The sequence below is a fragment of the Temnothorax longispinosus genome, chromosome 1 (assembly GCF_030848805.1).
Source record: "Temnothorax longispinosus isolate EJ_2023e chromosome 1, Tlon_JGU_v1, whole genome shotgun sequence".
Lineage (NCBI taxonomy): Eukaryota > Metazoa > Arthropoda > Insecta > Hymenoptera > Formicidae > Temnothorax > Temnothorax longispinosus.
This window is the reverse complement of record NC_092358.1, coordinates 28757249-28780562: the sequence shown is the minus strand read 5'-3', so window position 1 is coordinate 28780562 and position 23314 is coordinate 28757249. Positions and strand designations below refer to the sequence as shown.

The following is a 23314-nucleotide window of genomic DNA, read 5'->3' as shown; positions in this document are numbered from 1 at the left end:
TTAACAAAATATTTTGTAAAATAGAATAGATAATATCGAAAAAAATCATGGTTTGTAAAAAGTGAAGAAAACTTTTACGAAAGGATGAACATAAATATCATGTTTCATGAAATTATCACGCGATCCAAGCTCACGCCTATTTTTCGTTTGTTTAATTGTTTAAAGTAATTCATATTAAGTTGTTTAAATCGCGCGATAAGACATAATTTATCTCTATTAAATCCTTGCATGGCTTACCGCGATAATGTAGCGATAACCAAACTCACTTTCCTCGTTTCAATTGCGTCTGTTAAAATTTTAGAGTTAAGCCTTCAATTCCGCTTCGTCTATAGCGAAAAGTTAAACCGCAAGCAGTCAGCAAACGCGCCGAGCTTCGATCCAGTCATTTGATGGTTTCTGTTTACGTCGCTTTAAAAGCCTAAAGTTAACGCCTTGAAAAGGGAAAATTGTCTAACGGCGTTTTTTATATTTTCTTCTTTTTTTTGTTGTTTTAGCTTGCGAGGCGAGAAAAACACGTGAAACGAGGCCGGTTGGAGCAGAATGAAGCACGCTTATTAGTGGAACGAGGCCAGACCAACGAGGCCGAAGGAACTTCTTTATCGCTCTTCCTTTAAAAACACAACGCGCTATCGTTAAAAAACACTTTGTGCACTTCGTCTGTTTTATTAAATCGCGCGTCATCGACGACGATCCTGCGCCAAAATCTCGGGGAAGTTTATTCGATTCTATCGATCAGATAAAAAAGATAAAACTACGAGTCCCATATCTCCACTAAAATAACAATGACAAACTTTTTACTCCGCGTTTTCTGTTGAGCTTCCTTTTTTTTAATTCTTAATTCATTCTGGCTGCATTATGTCATCACTTCTTCTTTATATTGCATATTTCCGGCAGGTTATAGCGATACGTCGAGTCAAAGGTCATAATGTTCCGCCCGCATGGGACATTATGATCAATTCGTCGTAAATTTTTATTGATAAAGATCTCTTGACAGGGTTAACTCGCGAGAACTCTTTTTAAATATTATCAAGAACACTAAAACTCTTTGGAGAGAAGAGCCAATATTCTATCAATTACAGTGAAATTCCAAAAACAAAGCGCTACCATATCATAAACGTAATTCAGTACAAGGAAAAATCTATTTAATAATATTGAGACAGACAGTTAAATCAACTTGTATCGATTGGGAATTCCAGCGATCACTTGACAAGACAAAAAATAAACAAAGCTTTTCTTTTAAGATTCGATCAACGTTTCGCGATATCTTTAGCGAAGTTAATTACAGACGATTAAGGTGATATACTGCACCGCCGATCAAACATAAATGTCTGCAAAAATGTTATAGAGGTGCTCGAAACAATATCCGCTCGATAATAAGTGATAAGTATGCATACAGGAGGAACAGAATACAAATGCGACAAGTGTTCGACATCGACGTCGATGACCCCAAAGTCCATCACGAAAGTTGCAGTTGTATGAAAAAAAGGAATTCGATCGGTGCGATATATAGACGAGATTGTTAATTTTGGTTTCGGCAATCTATGAATATCGCAAACATCGCGATGCGATCTAAACTGCCTAAATGCCTCAACGCGAATGCATTCTCGCGGGACTTCCATGCAACGACTTGATCGCCATCATCACGGTCTCGATTAATCGGGTACGTACAGCTTCATATCAGTCGCAGCGTTGCCACGTTATTGCACTCGGTAATTCAACAGATGCTCAACTGAAGCGTCTGCCAAGGGCAGAAACGATCGCGACCGTCGAACGAATACGTAGCAATTTGTTTCGGGGAGCGCACGTTCGACGTTACGCTGCACAGCAGAGAATACCTCGGTTACGTTTTCGCTCGTACCGATACAAGATACACAACTTCCAATTTCTGACGTGGTCGATTCCCAGCGCGGATCTGTGAACTCCGTGGGCGAACGAACTCTTTAGAGGCAGACAGTGTAACTGCGCGCGGCGACAGCATCGCATAAATAATCTAATGGTTTCTTTGTTACCATACCGAGTCGGACGTCGGACGTATATATTTATTTCGAATCACGTCGCGCGGGCGCAACGCGAGCTGTATAAATACGGTACAGGATTTCGTAACCCCGGCTCTCTCATTGTCAGTGTAGGAACGCAACGTGCGTGTACGTCTATCATCGCCCGACCCTTCCTCCGATCCGCGCCTCTCCCGAGTTTTTTCTCGTCACTTATCGAGCATCGCGCGACGCTTTCTCACGCTGTTTCATCACGGCCGGCCGATCCCCGTTTAGCACGTTCGCCGATAAATCTCGATACGTAAAGTATCTCGCAATACGATGTTACAGTTTGCACGGCGGACATTGCGAACGACGTTAAATCGAGTTCCAATGCACTACTTGAGCTCGTTTGAATACAACAAAGCGCAGATCGAGAATCGAGAAGAATTCACGCGAACGGTCGTGTCACGTTCGATAACGAAACGATAATTATAGTTCACTGCCATGAGTCTTACAACCATTAAATTAACGACACGAATTAACACGTAATCGAAAAAATCATTATGCGATCATTGATCGACCGCGTATCTAAAAAAATATTATCCTCAGCAAAATTTGAATGACTGTAACGAAGAAAGCTAGCTGCGGTTATTTTTGCAACATAAATATATTGACATTTGCGTCGACGATCATAGCTGCGACGTATGTATCTTTCGGACTACATCGAAAAGCCTATATAACATCGGTCGTAACTTCGTCTGACTACTCCTAAACTCTGAATCGGCGGGCATGAATAGCGCGACGCCATTAAACTTCGGGTAGTAATAACATCTGAATGCAGTCGTCATCGCGATATGCATTCGAATTTACAGTGCCAACGTTCCTCGCTCGCGAAGAAACGAGATGAATAGAGAAACGACGCGAATTACGCGGATTGAATAAAGAGCGACGCCGAATGTTGAAATTTTCGTAAATTTTGCGCCATTATAGCGAATAACGGACAGGGATAGAAGATGAATAAAAAATTTAGAATAAAAGAATCATACGAATCATACTGATTCACCTCACGACGTTATATCTATAAACTACCGACTACTTATAGACGGCATTTGCCCGTTTATTCTCCAATTTTGCTAGTCTGTTTTTTTTTCTCTTATCCGTCGATTGAACGTTGCACAATTTACTTATACCGCGAATTATCGGCGGAAAGGTGATTGAAAAACCATGCTCTTTTCACATAACGCGAGACGAGATATACAAGCACAGACTACGTAATTATAACGTTGCAATCACTTTCAGACGTATCGCTGAATGTTTCGACTTTACAAATAACATGCCGATAAATTGCGCCAACATCGAACGGCCATACGACTTCTTGATATCCTTTTGTATGAGAAACGAACAACCGATCGGCGGGCGATCAATAATCTCCACGTACAAACAATAACCGTAAAAGTTATCCCTCTCGTCGTATGCAAAAGGCAATCTATTCCTTTATTAGAGCGGACACGGTATCGCTAATCGAGCACCTTTTTAAGGACGGCTGTATGCACCATTAAACTGTTGTAAGCACGAAATCGTACCGTACCATCAACGGTAGCTCATGATTAAATAGAAACTCGGTATTATTAGGTCCAAATGGGGCACTCCGCGATCGATAAGTAACTTGCTCTTATGTAACGCAAAAACACGCGAGTTGTACATCGACGTTGTAACGTAAATGGTCTAAACACGATGCCAGCATTACCAGCACAGATAATCATTCACAATAAGCGTCACTAGACCTTTATCGATTTTTATGGGCAACATGGGGATTCGACGTAGCAATCGTAATCGTAAAATGTTACACGGACCTTCTCAGCGACATAAACAGTCACTCGAAGCAAAATACGACGATTCGTTCACTCCCTTTGCGCTCGTTATAAACTAATCGTCAGATTGCTAGAGAAAAATCGGAAAGGAAAGTGATGACAAGTACTTGCAGTACTTGACAACGGAAATGAGTTTCCGTTCGTTCGCAGTTGTTGGATAAATTGATTCTCGGTTAGCCTTAAGCGGCGTGCAAAATCGCAAAGTAAATTTGCGCGAAGAGGTCGCGAGCAAATTTCGCGAAGTGATCGAAGTTGTAACGATTTATAAAAAACAAACAAAAAAAAAAACAATTTCTTTTAACAATGAATGCTGGCACGTTGAAGATTGAATGCATCTTTCAGTAGACGACTTTACGCAGCTTCACGCGGCTTTACGAGCTCGCCGTTCGCGGGCGAATCGTTACGTGTCACGACGACAGCCGGAGGCGTACTTAACGGAGGAACGATAGCGTTATTTCCGCGAAGTCGGCTTCTCCTCAACGAGGAAAAGCGGAGCAGAAGCCTAGGAAGCTTCGCGCTTCGTGTATAGCCGGTAGATCGCACGCCTACGCGATCGCGATCAAACCGGTTCTCCTCCTCTATCCCTCCGCCTAGCCTCTTCCATCGACTTCGTCGACGATTATTATCGATTAACGCTCGCAATATTCGTCAAAATTCAACGCGTGAAACTCATGCGGGCAGCGAGACGGTATTCTCGATTATGCGTATACGTATTTCAGCCATAAAGAACGGAAAGCCAAAACACATGGCGCAGATTCATCGTTCACCCCGTAGCGGTATCGCGCTTGTAGTATTCGGGAAGGTTCGTGTCCATGGTGATTGCCTCTCATAGTCGCTGTAGTCCCCCTCCCAAAAGAGAACATTGTTAGGGGCCCTACGGATTATAAGCTCGATCCCGACGAACGAACCGCATCATCACACGCACGCACGCACGCACGCACGCACGCACGTTCAGGGTTGCCTTAATCATTGTCCTAAAATGTATTATGGCCTTTTAAAATACAACTACGTTAGAAACAAACAAAAGAAACATTTTTATTCTCATTATTCTCTCCTCATTTTTCAGAAGTTATATCCGATCGGTAACTTCGAACACGGTACTCGATACTTCCATGTTGAATAAGCAAAGTATCGATGCTGAAATTCGAGAATCCCCTTTTCGCAGATTAAGACGGCCCTGCGCGTGGCGTGGGAAGGCCCGGGAAAATTGCGTGCTGCGATAAAGCGAGGAAAGGCGGGCATGGGGAAAGGGAGGGAGCTAGAAACAGAAGGGAACGACCAGGAACGACTAGTCGTTGGACGCTCCGTTGAAGCGCGGAGTAGAGAGCCGGCCGACGAGCCGAGTCTGAAACTCTGAAATCGAGGGTCTTTCACGATGAGAGAGCGCGCCATAACGACCGGGACGGCAAAGGGAGCGGGGACAAAGGGGGAGAGGGGCCAGAGGGGGGAATCGAGGGGGAGGAGCGCCTGAGGGGTTGAGGCCCGTTACGGCGTTACGCGATGTAATAGCCTCGCGAAATCTCATTTCGAAAAAACATTTGTGAGATCGGGACGGTAAAAAAATTGCGCGAGTCAGAGAATGTGAGGTAAATGAGAGATCCCGGCATAAGCGAGCGCGAATTGTAATCCTGCGGAGAGAAAGAACAAACTTGCGTCATGACGGAAACGCGGATTTCCCCAGTAAAAGCGACGCGACGCGACGCGACGCGACGCGACGTCGACCTCCTTCGGAGCGTTAACGCGACGCTCGTCGCGCGTGTAAAACAATCGACGAACGCGGGTTAATAAAGGAACAGAGCCGATAAAATCGCGTCCGACGGTGAAGGTGTCACGTCGAGACGGCGAAGGCGAAGGCGGGCTTTTATCTACGTGGAACTTAAATTTACCGTGCAGTTTACGTCAACGCTCCGCGAATATAATCGTAGAGAATATTAAATAAAATACACGCGATATATATGTATACAGCTCAGGGGAGAGATACGTTCAGATTTCAGTCACGTAAGCGCTTCTTCTCGATGAGGATCGAACGTAAGCCGGAGCCTGTGTTTAATGTAAACTGCACTTTTTCCCGATTTGACGTCACGGCTCAAAACGGTCGACGCGTAGGTATCGGCGACGTGTAATTTAACGCGCGATTATCCGGAGATCTTTCTTCTCTACGAGACGTTTCCCGGTGGCAGTGGCGTTTCGCATACGCGCCGCGACCTAACGGGAGCATATCGGCTGAAGGGAAATCACGGAACATTGACTCGCACGATCGCACGACGAGTCAAAGCGGAGCGCATTTGAATATACGCGGAGCGTGCGGTGGCTCTTACTGGCGTTACTATAGATCGTCCTGCCCCGTTCCATTAAACGGAGAAATCCTCTCGGTGGCAGCGACGACGACCGCGGCACGACGCCGACGCGGCGGAGCGGCGGTGACCAACTTTCGTCGACCGGGGATCGAAACCCCGAGAGATATCTTCCGCTCGCCTCTCTCGATCTCTCCTGAAGCGGAAAGATGCGGCCTCGCGAGCAGAAACGGAGATTCCGCTCGCGCGGTTTCGTGACTCCCGGCGCGGATCAGCCGCGCGCCGGCGTTGCCGAATTTTCTGCTCTGACAACAAAAAATGCTTCTCGTATGCGTGTGCGTGCGTTTGTGTGTGCACGTGTGTATGTTGTTACAGAGAAGGGGAGCATACGCGCCGGGAGAGATAGAATGAGAAAACGAGGGGGGCATGGGGGGAGCAAGAGTGGGACCGCATGAAAGCCGCTGGAACAGGGTAGGGTAGGGAAGAGACGGAAGAGACAGGGGAGATCGCCAATAGCGTAAGACTGAGATATAATTTTCAGTTAAGTCGTTGTTACTATATGTGTTAGAAGATATTGTCTTAATTCCAGCATTTAATGCATCTCCCGAGCGCGTTTCGCGAGCTTATTAGCGGGTAACGCGGCCAAAACACGTTCGATTCGATATTGGGAGAAAGTATCTATGTATTTTTGCTATAGCTTTGTGAAAACGTTTATATCCACCGAAATATCAGTAGTCGTTGCGACTCATGACAATATTAAAAAAAAAATTTCTTGTTTTATTAAAAAAAAACTTGACGATATCTACCGTTAGGTTGAAATGATGTACCGATAATGAAAAATCAGCTGTATCTCACGGAAATAAAATATCGTAATAACAAAGCGAAATTCTGGTATCAGTGCTATCGTGCACGCGTTACATCAACCCGAACGAGCGCATCTTTCACGGTCTGTCATCGAAATGTCGGCGAAATTTAACGTAAGCGACTTTCGCTGGCAGATGCGCGATAATATCGCAGCGGGTCGCAATTTCGCGCCGGGCCGGGCCGAGCCCCAGGAACTCCGGCCCCGGCGCGCGGCGCGGCGTCGCGTCAGTTCTCCCGGTGTTGCTCGCTTTTTGCGGATACATTCACAAAGGGAACCGAACGATCTCGAAAGCTTCCCCTCGCGATTACGCCAATGAGTCGACCCAGCGAGGCAGCACGGCACGGACGGACAGTCGGTTGCGCTGTTGCCAAGCGGAAACCACAAACCGGCGGCATTTTCTTCTTCCACGAAGACACGGGCAGACAACGCGTTCCGCTCGCCTACCGTGTTACCTCGTACACGTAGGAGGAGGCACCGCCACGGGCGGAAGGGGTAGCACGGGGGTGAACCAAGGATCGAAATACAATCGGCCAGAGGATATGAAGAATGAGACGGAGGATCGCCAACGCGCAATAAGACGCAGCTGCGAAGAGCAACGAGCCAGACACGCAAATATAATAGGAATATGTAATCTAAGGCAATACGGAATTTGCGAGAACGGACAGACATTTTCGTCACTGTTTGTCGAAGCACGTTATCGGCCGCCTTCGGCAATGTATCAATGATCCGTTTACGACGCTTGAAATAATAGCCGGTGATCCTGACAAATAGTAGATGAAAAAATACGTTTTATTGCACGTTTCGTTATCAGGACAAACGATGAGCGATAATGATAATTATTATCAGCGCGAATTATGCATCGTCTCTTTCCACTCTTGTTGGCGCTCTTAATCCCCTACGCAATCCACTCAACCTTTTTAATCTCGATGCGTCACAAACAGACTTACAAAGCTCCACGTACTCCGGCGTCATCACAATTTAATATAAACAAGTCACTTTTCAATTCTAACGGCTATCTCAGTATTTACTTCATTCCAAGTATATCTGAGCGCTTTTAAATACAATATATGTCCTTTCGCATTAATTAGAAAATTATGACGTGTCCGCATTAGTAAGTAACGAAAAAGATTTCGATCATATGTGATCATATGACAAATGCACGAGCGCGCAAATCTTGCATATGGGATTCGAATTAGGTAAAACAATTATGTCGCGCGCTAAAATTAAACTGACCGTTTGGCCGGCAGCTAAATAATAGACGTGCAAATTTAACCGGTCATAGATATAGGTACCTACAGACGAATCAGTTGAATGAACTGCATTAAAGATAGACGACTCTTTAGAGTTCGCGCGGCGTAAACACATCGTTTACGTAAACACATTTTTAGACTCAGGTGGTTCCGCCGAAACAGAGGAAAAAATGACGACGCGACCGGTGCGTGCGATCGAATTAAGTTTAACGATTGTTTCAACAACGAACACCCGCTTGCACATTTCCGTATTGCCCGCGCAGGAACTAACGCACGCGAAACACGTAGAATTTTGTAGGAAGTGATTAGAATTTCAGCTGCGTAAAACCACTACCAGACTTCCTCGTACACCCGTTTTCTACACGGGCGAACGAGGTCATATATTACGAGGGACACGCTGTATATGTATACCGGATTCATAATGAATTATTTCCCCAATACCAAATACGTTGCGAAAAAATACGTCAGAACCGCATGTACTTCCGATAGCTGTCGAAAAAAGTGGCTAATTATGACAAGTTGTATGAAGTAGAGAATATATAGTGAAATTTAAATGCAGAGTAAGTAACTGCCATTCTACTAGCAATGAGAAAAAACAGCGTTAGGAGAGAGATCCCGCAATACAATAATAATTATACAATATTATATAAAGGTAAAGGTTGGAAGAGAAAAAGCACAAGATGCAATTTTAATAAATATTCGCGATACTATCATAGCGTTATATGCACTTGTTATACGCGTGTAAAAGCATCGGGTCTCACTATATTGATAAAAATATAGAATAAGATAGAACACAATGACACAATGATTCTCAAATTTGTATTTCGCGAATCTCTCGCGGTTCCGGCGATTCTTCGCGACCTCATGCTCCGTTTCTTTCACATAATCATAATTTTACTTGTTTTTACGCATTACGAAATACGTAGTTTGACGTTTTAGGATTTCGCCTAAAAGGGAGAGTCACGGTGGAAAAAACTTGGAAAATCACCGCGGGGTAGACCCCGGCCGGACACGGAATGAAATAAAATAACAGAGAAACAGCGCGGCGCCGCGGCGCCGCGCCGCGGGAGATACGATGCGCGACGGGCAACGGCAACGAGCGCGCGGAAGACAATGCGGAATTGCGCAAAAATGCGCGGTGGAATAGAACCGAAATTACACCCGGTCATTCTTTTCGATTTGTTCGCGAAGCGCGACAGCTCAACGTATCTCGCGGATAGACGGTGGGCGTATATAATCACCTCTCTACGCAATTAGTACCGCGGGTTTTCATAAATTCCAACAAACCGCGAGCTTCGAAAAGTCGTAGACGCCCAGCATTAGAGACGTAGAAAGGCAGTGCGTGCCCAACCCTCGGGTATAATAAGTTAATAACACGGAAACATACCGACACGTATCGCGAGGTGTGTTCCTGTGTCGGTTCCTTTCATCCACATAAATTTGTGACTGCGTCGTAGACGAACCAATCGGAAAGTTCCTTCCACCCTCCCGTTACGATTCGATTGCGTGATGATGTTAAACGCGTAAACAAACGTTCTCTCTTTTCCTTTTGCGGACAATATGGCAGGAAGTTTCGCAAAAATGACATTCCCGAAGACAATGGGGATTCGGCTTTTTTCCGGCAGGTGCGCGTCACATGCGTAATTAACGTCGATGTAATTTCATTGAGTTGGGTCATCGATCGATACGTCTCTGTGCCGGCGTCATCTGAGCAACGGTTTTTCGAATGACAGAAATATGGAATGACGTGGAATAGCGTGATATTTGAAATAAACATGACAAAATTGAATTTTAATTTAGAAGAATTACGCACGTTGTGTTCGCTGCGCGGGACTGATTATGCGCGCGAAAGCATTAATAATTAATGCGACACAGGAATAATAGCTTCCACATCGTATCGTCGCACGTCCGTCGCAGACGATAATCGAGTTTCTGGCAATTCTAAGAAAAAAAAATGGGATACACGGCCGACGGATCTCATGCCGCCATCCCTATCTCTCACGCGCCGTGGTCTGGAATTTCTTTTGGAGATTAGATCATCTACGAAATTGCACGCCGCAAGACTGGCGATACAAGACGTTTAAACAAAATTTAAACGCACGAAACTGGAACGCCATCGTCGCAGATCTAGCGAGCATAGGATAGGCTGTAAAACCGCTAACACAGCTCACGATTACAATTACAGTTACGTGAGCTGGATTTAGACGTTTCACGTCTTGAATTTTCGTGAAGGATCTTTCCGACGCTCACGCAGAGTCTGTTTACACGCTTCGACAAACATGTACGATTGCAAAGTTCAACGTTCAAGGTCAAAATTTTACAGGCAAATGTTATTATAATTTATAAGGACTGAATAAAAAAAAATTAGCCAATAGAAAAATCCAGATTATTACGAATCGTCGGTTCTGATCGAGTCTGATCCTTTCGTTTTTCGTGTGGACCACGCGCATAAAAATTATCCCCTCCCGACGTGAAAATAACGTAGGAATCTGGACAACGGCGCAATTTTTCGGCGAATAGTTTTCGACAAATCTGTGATGGGTGGAAAAAAGCAACATGATGGACGCCGATTCCTCCCGCCGATGACCTCGAAGCCAATCGGCAATTTTATAATGGCTCGGTCTCGTGTTCGCATTTGTGAGAATGAGAGAGAGAGAGGGAGAGAGAACGCGGAGTGCGGAGTTGCCAGGTCTCTCGCCAAGCTGTAGAGCGTAGACCATCCAAATAACGCTCCTTCGGAGCTCTCCAGTCCTCTCTCTTCTCTCTCGCGGGCTTAAGGCGACGCGATATGGGCATATCTCTTTAAAACGCCGGCCAGCGACGCAGCAGTGGTGCTCACGAGTCACGATCGATAGCTCGCGAGTTGCGTCGAACGTCTACGTGCGAAATAACAATCCACGTCGCGTGTAGACTATATATATGCGACTATACCGTCGATGCGTAATCCAGACGTAGACAATGCGTAATCTACGTAGACATCGTCCATAATGATCGCACTTTCTCCGTTTTTTTCCTTTGTTTCCAGAAAAAACTGCGTTCTCAATCAAAGAAATTATACTCGATCTCACACGAGGTTTCGAATATAATAATGGCGCACCTATAGACCTATATACGCGCGCCGAGGAGGATGAATCTGAGCGTTTTACACAACCGGCGAAATATCATCATCGCGTCCGCGCGTCAGTGCGATATCCACCAATTCCGAGCATCGCGATGGATCCGTACCGCGTACGAGTCTAGAGGTAACAGGAGAGATATTACGTGGAAAAGAAGCATGAGAAGAAACTCCGTCCCGTCAATCCATCGCGCATCGGATGGAACCAAGCCACGCATACTCCTCGGCTCCGATCAGGTGTGTCGGCTAAAACCTGTTGGCTCGCCTTCCTTCTTCCCTTTGTGAGCGAGACAGGTGGTTATAGGGCCCAACAGCCTTCGTGGAGGCTGCCCCGACGAGGAGAGGAATGAAAACACGCGTATAGAGCGCGCGGGGGTGATCGAAGGAAAATCTCGTCGGTCGGATCTCGTCGCGTCGGGGAGATCCAATTTTTCCGGTCCGAATGCCACGGCTAGATACCTACTCGTAAATCCACGACGAGAGGCAGTGACGGATCGGGGGAGGAAGGGACGGTTTTACGAGCGGGGGAAAACGCGCGCGCGCAGCGAACAAAGACTTGGGCGAACGCGCGCGCGTAACGGAGCGCATTCGAGATGCGCGGATTTGCGAAACGCGGAATAAGCGGCCCCATTATCGCGGCGAACGGGCACGGATGAGTCACGGCTTCATAACCGAGCCTTAAGCTCCACTTTTGCGGTTAGACCGTTACCCTTCCCTCGGCAATCCGCGGGGGTTATCGTCACGACCGCGAAAAAAGGGACGGGCGACTCGAAACTCCAAGCGAGTCGAGTGGAGTTTCAACCTTTTGCCTCATCGAGGAAAACATTCTAATAATCTAAATAATCGTATCAAAGCGAGTCAATTAAATCTTAAGTTCCTTATCGCCGCGCCTTTTATCGAAACGTGTGTAAAAATAGACAAAGTTATAGATAAATATAGATAATCTATCGGATATATACTTCAAGCTGGCATCCCTTTCGATTTAGTTATTACGTGCACGTATCGGAAAGTACAGACGGTAGTCACGCGACAAGAGGTGAGGAGAAAAAGAAAATTACGATCAACTTGTGAATGTTGGCGAGAGTTGACAGAACCGTGAGACCATGCTTTCTGTAGAAGCACAGCGAGTGCGTGTTTTTTTTTTTTTTTTTTTCAAGAGCATTAGCAAAAAGAAACGCGGAGGATGTCGACGTCCCGACTCGCGGCTAGGCACGTCGACTGGCAGCGAGATCGCAGAAGCGAAGAACGCGTCGTACGTCTATTTTCGCGTGACACGCGCGCCAGGGTATCTTACGCGGTCACGAAAAATATTGCGGCGGATGCACGCATGCGCAGGTCAGCGTTAGCGCGACGGTAAGATCCTAAGTGCACTGACCTCTTGGCCGCTATGCGAAAGGCGGCTTGTGTAGGAAAGTGATAGTTACGAATACGTGCGTCCGATTGTAATACGCTCTGGTCGCAGTCGTCGCTTTCGTGCTTCCCCTCGAAGCCGCGATATCGGGCTTCCGCCTGTTCGATATTGGCGCATTCAGCCCGACACCTGTCTTTTATGCAACGCGAGTCGTCGCGCGAGCGATACTGACTTGACGATTTTCGCTCTCTTCTTCTTTTTCTTTCGCGGAAATCGACGATAACGCGCGCGGATGTGCGGATGCATGGCACAAGCGCGCGGAACGCGTACACCCCTTTCTTTCTAGCGGTCCAGTTTTGCGTTGGCATGATCGTGACACATTATACGATCCTATTTATTCGTGTGGGAAGCGCGAAACAAGGATCGCAAAAATGTGCATCTTGATTGAAATAAATCTTATACGTCGTTATGCGTAATACGATAATATATAACTTACTTAAGTAATACCGATACGTAATTAAATCGCTTTTTACGTAAACTACATTGGCTTAAAAAAGGGTTAAAAAAATAATTCGGACCTCGCGCACGTAGTATGCCCACCTAAAATAGCCGCTATACCCGCGGTCGCGGTCGACTCTAGCTAAAAGAGAAAAATGAGACCAACTCGCGTCGCAAGTTCCGGAGCAGCTGTCAGAGGGCAGCACGTTTCGCGTGGCGACTCCAAAATGGAGAATCTGAAAAGCGCTCCGAGCACCACCGGCCGACGTGTCGCGGAACACGCGGCTTAATTCGGAAATGGCACGTTCTGCTTTTTCCAGCAACGCGCGGTCGAGAGGAGCTCGTCGAGCGAGCCGTAAAACGGACGCGAAAGCGACAAAAGAGATACAAATGATGAATACTCACGGCGTCCTCCTCCGCGCAGCTCCGCCGACATCGTGCACCGATGTCATGTTCGAACCGCCAAGCGCCAAGCGCCAACCGTCGTCGGGACGCGGGAGCGGGCTCCGTCGTCTTTCGCCACAGGATCCACGACGGATACACGGTCACGTACACAGAACAACGGCACACCCGCGCGCGAGCACACTTCCGCGGCACCACGGCGTCGCGGCGCCGTCCGTCGGACGCGACCGTTTTACCCCACGTCGACGCGGGGATGCGGGATGCGCGAGCCTGTCAATCGCGGGACAGCCGCATGAGCCGCATGGCATGGCGACCGCGCCGACCGCGGGCGCAACTCAGCGCGCACGGCCCCGTCATTGGCCGGCACGGCCGCCGCCGGCCAATCGGACGCGCTCTCGCGGAATCGCGCGGGAAGACAAAGTGCTCGGCTCGGCGCGGCGTTACCGTCGGTCGCGCGCCGAAAGTCACCCGCGACCCGCGACGTAGCAGGGCCGCAGGGCCGCAGGGCGCGGTTCTTCAACCGGTCGTTCGCCAACTCGCGTCTCGCGCCTCGCGGCGCCGATGCTTGAATAAGAACGATTTCGATATGTCGCGTCTACGACTCTTGTTCCGTCACCGATAAATCTAAATATTGCGATGTATTTCATTTGCCGTACCAGCCGAGAGTACGTTACTCGAAATAAGAGGAACGTGCGCGCGAATTTAAATTTGCGCCTCCGTATATCCAGTCATTCCGATGAAATTTCGATTGACGCGGGCGAAACAGGCAAGTGCCTCGATACGCGTCGAAAAATAGAGAGCGATTTTTATAGTTGGTCCGCCGATACGCGCTATAATAGCTATTATTCGTCTAAAATTACCGCGGCGTTAATAATCTCCGTTTCGAAATGTCACACGTATACGACTTTTATTAACAAGATCTCGTTCTTATACAACTTGACTGTTTGACTATTTTAAATAACAATATGTCGTGTCGAAATCTAACGCCGCCGTGCGCCATGGCGGTTACAGCGTTCACAGAAACGCATTTGAATAGAAGGAAAATGAACTTTATCCGATACCTTCGCGCGGCGTTTCGTTCCGTGCTTGCAAAACGTCGATCGGCTTGCAAAGCCTCGTACGTGTTGCGCCCGCGATCCCTCAAGAAAGCCGAAAGCCGAGGATAGAAAAAAGACCGACTCTCGCTCTCGCGTCACCTAATGCCGAGCCGAGTGCGGAGTTGCGGAGTGCGGACTGCGACTGCGGAGTGAAGTTAGTAGGAACGCGTGCCGTCAAGATGGCGGCACCAAGCGGCGTATATGCCGTATATACGCGTCTCTGATACGCGTGCGTTTATTTGCGTTGATTTGCGTGTCGCGCGATGCGAGATGCGAGCTGAGCGGAGCGGCTCGTAAATATCGTACGTTTGAGCGCGTTGACGCGTTCCGGCCGACGTTCCCGTAACGTCGACAAATGAGACGCGGCGAGCGACGCGAGGTCAACGAGTGCTTGCCGAGAGCGCGATCGAACGATGAACTATCTCAACAGTATAGCAGGCGGCACGACCACCGCCGACTCGGGCCTGCAGCTCAACAATGTCGAGATTCTCTACACGAAGGTCCAAAGGATTTACGTCAAGCCACAGCATAAGGAGGAACGCCAGCGGGATCTCAGAGTCAACGTCGAGATTCACGCTGGCATCAGTCCGGTTTGCCGCAAGGTAACTTTTTACCTTAACGAGTCTTCCTCCGTTACTTTCAAACTACTTGGACGTGTGAGAACGTTACGTGCGCTTTACCCCTTAAATTCTCTGTAATCAGTAAACGTCGATCAAGACCGATAGCTGCTGCTACCTGAAATTAGAAATATTTATGGACTCTCTCGTTTCAGAGTTTGTGTGTTTTGCTGGCTGACGACGACGATCCATGTTTTCTCTACTCCTTATTCATCACCGAAGATGATTTTAAGGTACTGAAAGCGCAGCAGGGACTGCTGGTTGATTTTGATAACTTTGCCACTCAGTTGATATGCTTGTTGGAGCAATGTCACGTTCCGGGAACGAGTCAGCTGTCAAAGACTCCGCCAAAATTCCTCATGTTATTGGCGGAGGAGTCTGGAGATTGGAATTTCAAGCTTGTGGAGACAAATAATTTCAAACATCTGTGCCACCTGAGTTTAAATATATCACCGGCGACCGATTCGGTTTTGAAAACACACATGGCGATGAAGATTAAGCACCTGAAAGAAAATATTTCCCAACAAAGTAAGGATGCGATTGGTTTAGAAACTAGATTAAATGATTTAACAAGCAAACTCGAAACGAAAACAAAGGAATTAGAACACTTGGAGCAAAAATATTTAACTGAGAAAAATCAAATACAATTTAATTCGTCGCAGCAAATAAGTATGGAAAAAGACAGGTATGTATATAAGATATAAATGATTATTAATATATAATGTTGATTTTAATAATTTTATATTAATAAATAGGTAACATTGTAATGAGACTTTTTTTGTTTGCTTGAAATCAATCAGGATCATCATTTGAAAAATATTAATACGTATGTTAATATTTTTCAGATTAGCACAAGCACGACTAGAATGGCAATGGCAAAGTGAAAAAGAAAAAATGGAAGTTGAACAGAGGCATGCTGACACTGTGAAACAGTTGCACACGGAACTTGCTGAATTACGAACGCAGAATATGACGTATAAGGACAAACAATCCTTTTTAGAAGCTACAAACGCAGAGCAAGTAAAACAACTGCAGAATCTCGAGAAAGAGCTTAATATCGCCGAACGAGATTTGACTCTACTCAAAAAGCAAAACTCGAAATTAGATGTAGATTACCATGACAAAGATAAAGCTGTTAACAGTTTGCGTACAAAGGTAGCTGTGCTTGAACAAGAATTAAAGGACAAAACAGTGATTATTAACAAGCATTTAGAAATGCTAAAATCAGGTAAAGAACAAAAGCAGCATTTAGAGGATCTTTTAACTGAAAGAGACAGTCAGTTGCAACGCAAGCAAAATTCTTTGAGGAGTTTAAGTGACGAGTTAGTAAAAGCCAATGAAATCTTGACTAAATTACAAAATGAACTTGCATCAACCAAGTCCAAATTAAAATTAAGGACGAGCATAGCGCTCGAACAGGAAAGATTGTTAGACAGCAAACAGAAAGAAGTTGGCCAATTGGAAACGAAAATGGAGGGGCTTGTCAGAGATGCGAGAGAGGCGAAGAGTGAAGTAGATAATTTGAAAGAACAGATAAAAACATTGCAACACCACGTGGAGGAAAAAGAAAAGATCATAAAGAATAATGATAACGGTAAGACTACGTCTCATTTTGTCTTGTCTTTGTTATTAAAAATGCCTCGTGACTACAGAAAATTAATACGATGCTTTCATCTTTCTTTTACAGTAATTAGTTGGTTGAATCGGAGATTAGCGGACAATCAATCGCCATTACAAAGCGCTACTACTCCGGCACCAGTTACGATACCATCATCCGTTCCGCTGACGTTACCTAGAACAAATAAACTATTTCCTAACCGATATGAAACACGCACGCCCGTGCCCAGCACGATACAGCCCAGTACATTATCAGGATTACCGATGAAAAATCCGATCGTACAAAATCCAAATATTAATCAGACCACTCGCACGACAGCTCGGTCGATGGGTGTCGGTGTAACGGAAAGTTCGGTAGGATTAACTACCTTTAACAAAAGCGCCCTGATTTCGAGTACCAGCACGCCTATGGAGCGTTTCAACGCGTTGAATAAAATATCGGGAAATCCAACGGCCTCCACCTCGGCGCCGGCTATAATTGAGAATAACAATGGTCCGGCGGTGATCTCGAATGGTACAAAAGCGAAAACTGCAAGCGTTGGCTTGCAGGGCGGATTAAGGCGAGCAGGTTTATCCGACAAACCCATTTTACCTTCGGCATATTTTCCTAAGACCTTGCATTAACCACGTGTTCGGGAGGACGTATCAGTATAGAAATTGGTGAGTTAAACTCATGTTAGAGTACTTTAAGAATCAAAACGTAGGAACGACAAAACTGCAATATTGTCATTAGCATAACAATATTTCAAGTTTGCCGTCTCGGAGATAGTACAAATATTTGTATGAATGATTAGTATTATTTACATTTCTTACCAGATAAAAATTTTAGACTATTTTTAATCCTACACATTGGCACCTTTTTATATACAAAAATGATATTAGGCTATCGTCAATGTAATCGGTGTATCAATGTAGGATTAATAATAATATAAAATTATTTGTATATATATATATATATATATTATACTGACGCTCCGATCTCGTTAAATACGGCATAAAATGCGTATATATATCGGTAGGAAAATTCCATCATTCATTACAATATACTTTTATATTAACTCTAAATAGCTTCAACATTATTAGCATAATTTTATTATAAAGACTATTTTTAATATATAAATACTACTTGACAAAGTACATGAAAGGTACACTCCAATGAAATTTATATTTATAATGAAGCATAATATATAATATATGCATGTATCATAAATCAGGAATTGCAATTTATAATATTAACTGTCAAAACAGTTTTTTTTTCTCAATAATTCTAAATGTTTTTTACATAATTGCAAATTTTAGAGTCGTATACCAAATATTAAAAAAAAAAAAAACGCATTTTTTATGACCGGCAAGTTCGAAACGGAGCAATTTTAAGATTAACATGGTACAATTTCCCATTTTATCACGATCACGATTTAATTATCATGCAACTGATTTCTGATAATTCATATTTCCATTATTGTTAGCTTCGTAAATACATTTAAAGCATATTAATCACATACCTGTACCTGGAAAATAATTTTATCTTTGTGGATTTTATGTAATAACTGTATAAATATTTTTATATATAAATGGAAATGTTAATGAAAAGAAAAAAAATATATACAGAGAGCTCTCTAATTTTACGACTTATGACCATAACGAGTCAAGTAAGGCCATTTAACACAACAAATATTAGAATGTGCCTCACAGAATAGATAAGAAAATTCTATTATATTTATATACACGTATAATTTACATTGTATATCTATTATAAAAATCATACTGGAGAGAAATTGTTTGTTGGTTGCAATATTGTATAAGCGTGAAAATTTTATATATTCAAAATATCTTTTCAAACTATGTGCCACAAGGTACAAACGTATCAAGTAAATTCAATCTTATAAAGCATGTCAATTTATTAAATTACATAAATAGAGCAACAGTATTAAATATAATAAATGTAAAATAGCGATAAGATGGTAAATAAATGATTTCATATATTTTACTACTTTTGTACATAGAATTATAATAAATGTCTCTATTATATAATATGTGGTTTTGCACATGTGTGGAAAGCTGCCAGTCTCATAAGGTATAATTTGTTTAATCATATCAGAATATATAAGTTTGCAACAATATATTATTGTATTTGAAGAACTGACAAAAAATATGTACTTCCATACATCTTTACGCGCAACATGATACAGATATTTACATGATACATAAGAAAATATATACGGGCGACAAGATTGGAGATATCGCGACTTATCGCGTGTTAAAAAGAGTTAATTTTCCGGAATGCAAATTACACAAACAATACTGTATAAAAACATTAAAACATGATAAAATATTGTCAATATTAACAAACCAATGATATACATTAATATCAATTAATTCATATCAATCGGAGACGACGATACACTGCTGTTCGGTAGATCTGTACAATCCATATCCAAAAGAGGCATATCCATTCGTTTACGTCTGCGTTCGCACTTCGGACACGGTTTACTAGCGTTTGAACAATCCGCGTGAAATACGGCGTTGCACGCCCCACACTGTAAATGAGAATAACGTGTTTGTCATAAAATTAGATATTATATAGGAATATTGTCAAGGAAGAAAAAGAGAGCGATGTTGAACGGTGTTTCTCACCCGAAATGTAGACTCCATATCAAAAGGATAAATGACTTTTGTGTCGTTACACACTTCGCATATAAAGCCTTTCTGACTACAGAGCCAACACGTTATTACATGATTCCTCGCGAATTCAACAACCTTGTGCAGTTGCTGCGCGAGAATTCCATTGGGTATGTCGAGAAGGTCGGAAACGGAATATTGATGAACATGTTCGTACAAATAATCTCTCGGCGCAACCTTCTTCTGCAGAGATTCAATAATGGGTTCGCGACACGTAAATAGATACGCTCGCAACAGGTTCAACTGAATCCGTAACGCGTGCACGTGTGCCATAGTATCTACGGCCATGTAGATTCTCGGATTTAAGATCTTTAGATCCATCAGGGCCGGCTTGCCTTCCAGATACGCAGCGGCTTTTCGGCTAACGGAGTATTGTTTCAAGTCCCAGTTATGAATTATACGCGACGGTATGAGATATTGCCCCTCCGCCATGCACTTTGAACAGTAGTACGCGCCCGAGTACGCGCACACGTGCGCTTTAGAAAAGGTCATGCCAATCGCGTAACCACAATCGAGACAACTGTAATTTTGCACATCTAAGCCTTTTTCCCTTGGAATATTACCTAACTGCTCATCGAAATTTACCACAGCCTGAAATATAAAAATTAATCGTTGAATCATAATGAACGTGCGATTTAAAGTTTATAAATATATCTTATATAAATATATGGCTCGCGGGAACGTACCTTTGGCTCCGGCTGAGCCTTATTAGATCCTTCCTCAACAGTTTCTTTCTTTGGATATTTCTTTAGAAACTCTTTCAAATCTGATACCGTACTATTTCCAGCCGTTTGGTAACTTTGAATGAGCGCATCGTACGTAGGACCATCGCCGGGTGTACGAGGTACGTCTACCCCTGATCCGTGGGATATCACAGGTGAAGTTAAAGAAGATTGGCAATCTTCGAAGGACGTTGACCATCCTAATTTTCCTATTAATGAATTTCCCACAGTGGCCGCGGTGGCATCATTAGCGACTTGGTTTTCTTTCAAAGCATCTTGTAACAACGGGTCCTCCGTATCAGCAGCGGTATTATCTGTATTCTTATTTTCTGCATTGCCATTTGACATCTGTTGTACCTCCCTGACCTCTCGCTCTTCTTCTTCTTCTTCTTCTGGGTTCTTTATTACAGCGTCTACAAACGTGCTCGACAACTGTCGAGCGGGATTATTTCCTTGCGCGCCGCTATTAGATTTTTCTTTAGCCAGAATAATTTTCAGCGCCTCGTCCTCCGTGATAGACGTTACGTTATTAAACATAGACTGCGAGGAAGTGAAGGATCCTATTCCGATAGAACTACCGATGGAACTTGCAGTTTCTACCTCATCAAAATTATCGGTCGACTCGCTGTTTATCGTTTTCGCTATATCTACCGCGCTAAATACGGGACAAGACTTCATCGGGGGGGACCAGATGCCAGCTATAAGCAGAGGAGTGGTGGACCAGAAGTTCAAGAGGCTACTGTTGCAAGCTAACTCGAATCGTACATAATCCAGGTTTTCTATTAATCTCTGCGCGACTTCCACGAGGTCTACATCCCTGATATAGGCTGAACGCGTGTAGTACGGCTTTAGGGCCGACGTGTCCCTCCTTATGGCGCAAAAGTAGCTAGCTAACAGACCCTCGTTGAGCGCCAGACGTATCCACGCTCGACAATATCCGACTTCCGTGGTGACTTGACTCAACGCCTGTATTTGATCTATAATCTGACGATGCGAAAACACCAACAGCGGACCCCAGAAGCTTGGCTGCGGCATAGCGTCCAAATCGGGGCCGCTGAGAGCTTCGGTCACTCGATTCAGCAGGCTGTCCTTCAAGCCGTGGAGAAATATAGCTTCGAGGACGGAGCAGAGGGTCATGGTCTCGTCGCACATGCCGACAACGTTGTCGTCGGCGACCCCCGGAGCGCTCTGCATCTCCATGACGCTCGTGTTGAGCTGTTTCTGGAGGGAGTCCCGGACCAGGAGGTTCCTCTTGTTGCCTATTATGGACATCTTCAGCAGCGAGTTCATCTTGCGTGCTATTGCCACGATACGTCACAGCGAGAACACGTCTTCTGCGGCGATCTCGTCGCTGGAGCATCTTCGCGGCCGCGTCGCGCGTCGGGAGATCGAGGAGGATCAACCCCGGAGTCGCGTCGTGCCTCCAGAGATGTCCTCGTGGCCGCGTCCGCGTCCGCGTCCGCGTCGCTGCAACGGAATATGTGTCGTAGAATCGTAGATTACGTTTGGGGCACGCGGGCGTCACGGGCGGTACTGACAAAGGAACGAGGAAGTGCCCGCGCCGAGCGATGAAGTCATCGTATCACGTATCACGGCGATAGCGCGGCGATATTGCGCGTGGCCAGGCCAGGCGCACGCGTTCACACACGCCGAGAGCGGGTTATCGCTCGACGCCCGAGCCTCGTGTCCGTGAAGTAGGTTAGGTGCCCGAGAAGCAAAACATTCGCTGCATAGGCTGTTCGGAGGCTCCGAGATCGCTTCTCTATCGACTGCCCATCGGTCGCTGCTGCAACGCGGCGCCGTTCTGGATCAGAAAGTGCCACGGCGATCCTGCGATTCTCGATCGAAGCGCAGCAACGTTTCGCAACGTCATCGATCGCCGATCTCAAGCGCCACGGCCGCAACGCGCTACTCTGAAACGTCGTCCATCGTCCATCCCTGTCGACCAGCTGTTCGTCAACTACGCGTCGGGCTGAGTTTCCGCTGAGACGAGACGGCCGGGGCCAGGCGGTCGCGCGTCGCGCCGCCCGCGTCCCGCGTCTCGTTTCTAGGACGGCAGGGACGGCTACGTCGGCTACTCCTTGAGAGTGGTACGCGACCCGACGGCAGGTCGCGCTGCCTCGTCACTAGGTGAACTAGTAAGTGAACTCGCCGCCGTCGCCGCCGAGGCCCGAGCCCTCGACCAGGTGCGCCCCCATAATCTCGCCTCTCGCCGCTCGCCGCACTTGTCGCATTCGCGCGTCGCACAGCGCACTTGTGACTTGCCCGATGCGATGCTATTTCCAGCGACACGCCGCGCCGTCCTTCCCCGCTCCGACGCCCGGGCTGCCCGTCCTTTCAATTCGGAAATAATGGAACTCTATCGAGCGACCCACGGTGACGACGACTAATTACTAATTATAGATCTAACGACCCTCGAGCCTTCGACGCGTTATTTCACATTCGTTTGTTCTACATACTTGGGAATTTAATCGAATATTTATCGCGACGTATCCAAGTTTATGTTAATTGAAATAAGAAATCGTGTGTCGATAGAATTTTATCTATTGTAGTTTTAGAAAGCTCGCGTAGCTTCCTTCTCCCAGTTAATATCGCAAAAGTTGACGGCTCCACGACAGGAACGTCATCAAAAGCGACAGTACGCGCCGGCTGCTTCCAATTCAGTGAACTTGAATCGCAAATAACGCTCGAACGGGTGATGCGAGATGCGAGTAACACGATCTAACGCTAACGTGCCACGACAACGACGGCGCATCGTGCGATACGTCAGCTCTTTCAACACTCCATCAATTCTCAATCGTTGTCTGGACAGTCTGGACGCGCGAATGATTAACGATTCATTTTCGAGATTCGTTCTATGCCGCTGTTTCGAAAGTAAACGACCGGCATAGCGTGTCCCTCCGTCGCGTCGCGCGTCGTCCTTTTCTATTCTCGCGCCTATATTTAGATACGCACTTGGT

The 23314-nt window shown here is 45.5% G+C and overlaps 3 protein-coding genes across 5 annotated transcripts in view; 1 reads left to right on the top strand and 2 right to left on the bottom strand.

The window, feature by feature from the left end:
• The window catches only part of Ipk1 (Inositol phosphate kinase 1), a 75201-nt gene extending 60378 nt beyond the window's left edge, over window positions 1-14823 (bottom strand). For 2 of the 3 annotated variants that reach the window (XM_071796276.1, XM_071796275.1), the window contains exon 1: window positions 13626-14823. In XM_071796276.1, the coding sequence (XP_071652377.1) occupies window positions 13626-13672 (47 nt within the window). In that variant the 5' untranslated portion in view covers window positions 13673-14823. The remainder of the gene's footprint in view (window positions 1-13625) is intronic. The other variant, XM_071796279.1, reaches the window with a different exon arrangement.
• Window positions 14824-14873: 50 nt separating this feature from the next.
• Window positions 14874-18940, top strand: Sas-6 (Spindle assembly abnormal 6). The gene is made up of 4 exons (XM_071796268.1): window positions 14874-15321; window positions 15492-16021; window positions 16182-16930; window positions 17024-18940. Exons 1-4 carry the CDS (start codon window positions 15133-15135, stop codon window positions 17575-17577), a joined length of 2022 nt encoding a protein of 673 aa, XP_071652369.1. The 5' UTR covers window positions 14874-15132; the 3' UTR covers window positions 17578-18940.
• Plekhm1 (Pleckstrin homology and RUN domain containing M1) lies at window positions 18908-22610 on the bottom strand. Its single transcript, XM_071796256.1, has 3 exons — window positions 20319-22610; window positions 19588-20223; window positions 18908-19490 (listed from the first exon to the last, which is right to left on the bottom strand). Exons 1-3 carry the CDS (start codon window positions 21642-21644, stop codon window positions 19326-19328), a joined length of 2127 nt encoding a protein of 708 aa, XP_071652357.1. The 5' UTR covers window positions 21645-22610; the 3' UTR covers window positions 18908-19325.
• Between the last annotated feature and the right edge of the window lie 704 nt (window positions 22611-23314).

Excerpts from the sequence above, each read along its gene's own strand:
- Sas-6 (XM_071796268.1), top strand. The coding sequence starts at position 15,133 with ATGAACTATCTCAACAGTATAGCAGGCGGCACGACCACCGCCGACTCG. Across the intron at positions 15,322-15,491 it reads TCAGTCCGGTTTGCCGCAAG|AGTTTGTGTGTTTTGCTGGC; the intron begins GTAACTTTTTAC and ends CTCTCGTTTCAG. Across the intron at positions 16,022-16,181 it reads ATAAGTATGGAAAAAGACAG|ATTAGCACAAGCACGACTAG; the intron begins GTATGTATATAA and ends AATATTTTTCAG.
- Plekhm1 (XM_071796256.1), bottom strand. The coding sequence starts at position 21,644 with ATGAACTCGCTGCTGAAGATGTCCATAATAGGCAACAAGAGGAACCTC. Across the intron at positions 20,224-20,318 it reads AGGCTCAGCCGGAGCCAAAG|GCTGTGGTAAATTTCGATGA; the intron begins GTACGTTCCCGC and ends TTTATATTTCAG. Across the intron at positions 19,491-19,587 it reads ATATGGAGTCTACATTTCGG|TGTGGGGCGTGCAACGCCGT; the intron begins GTGAGAAACACC and ends TCTCATTTACAG.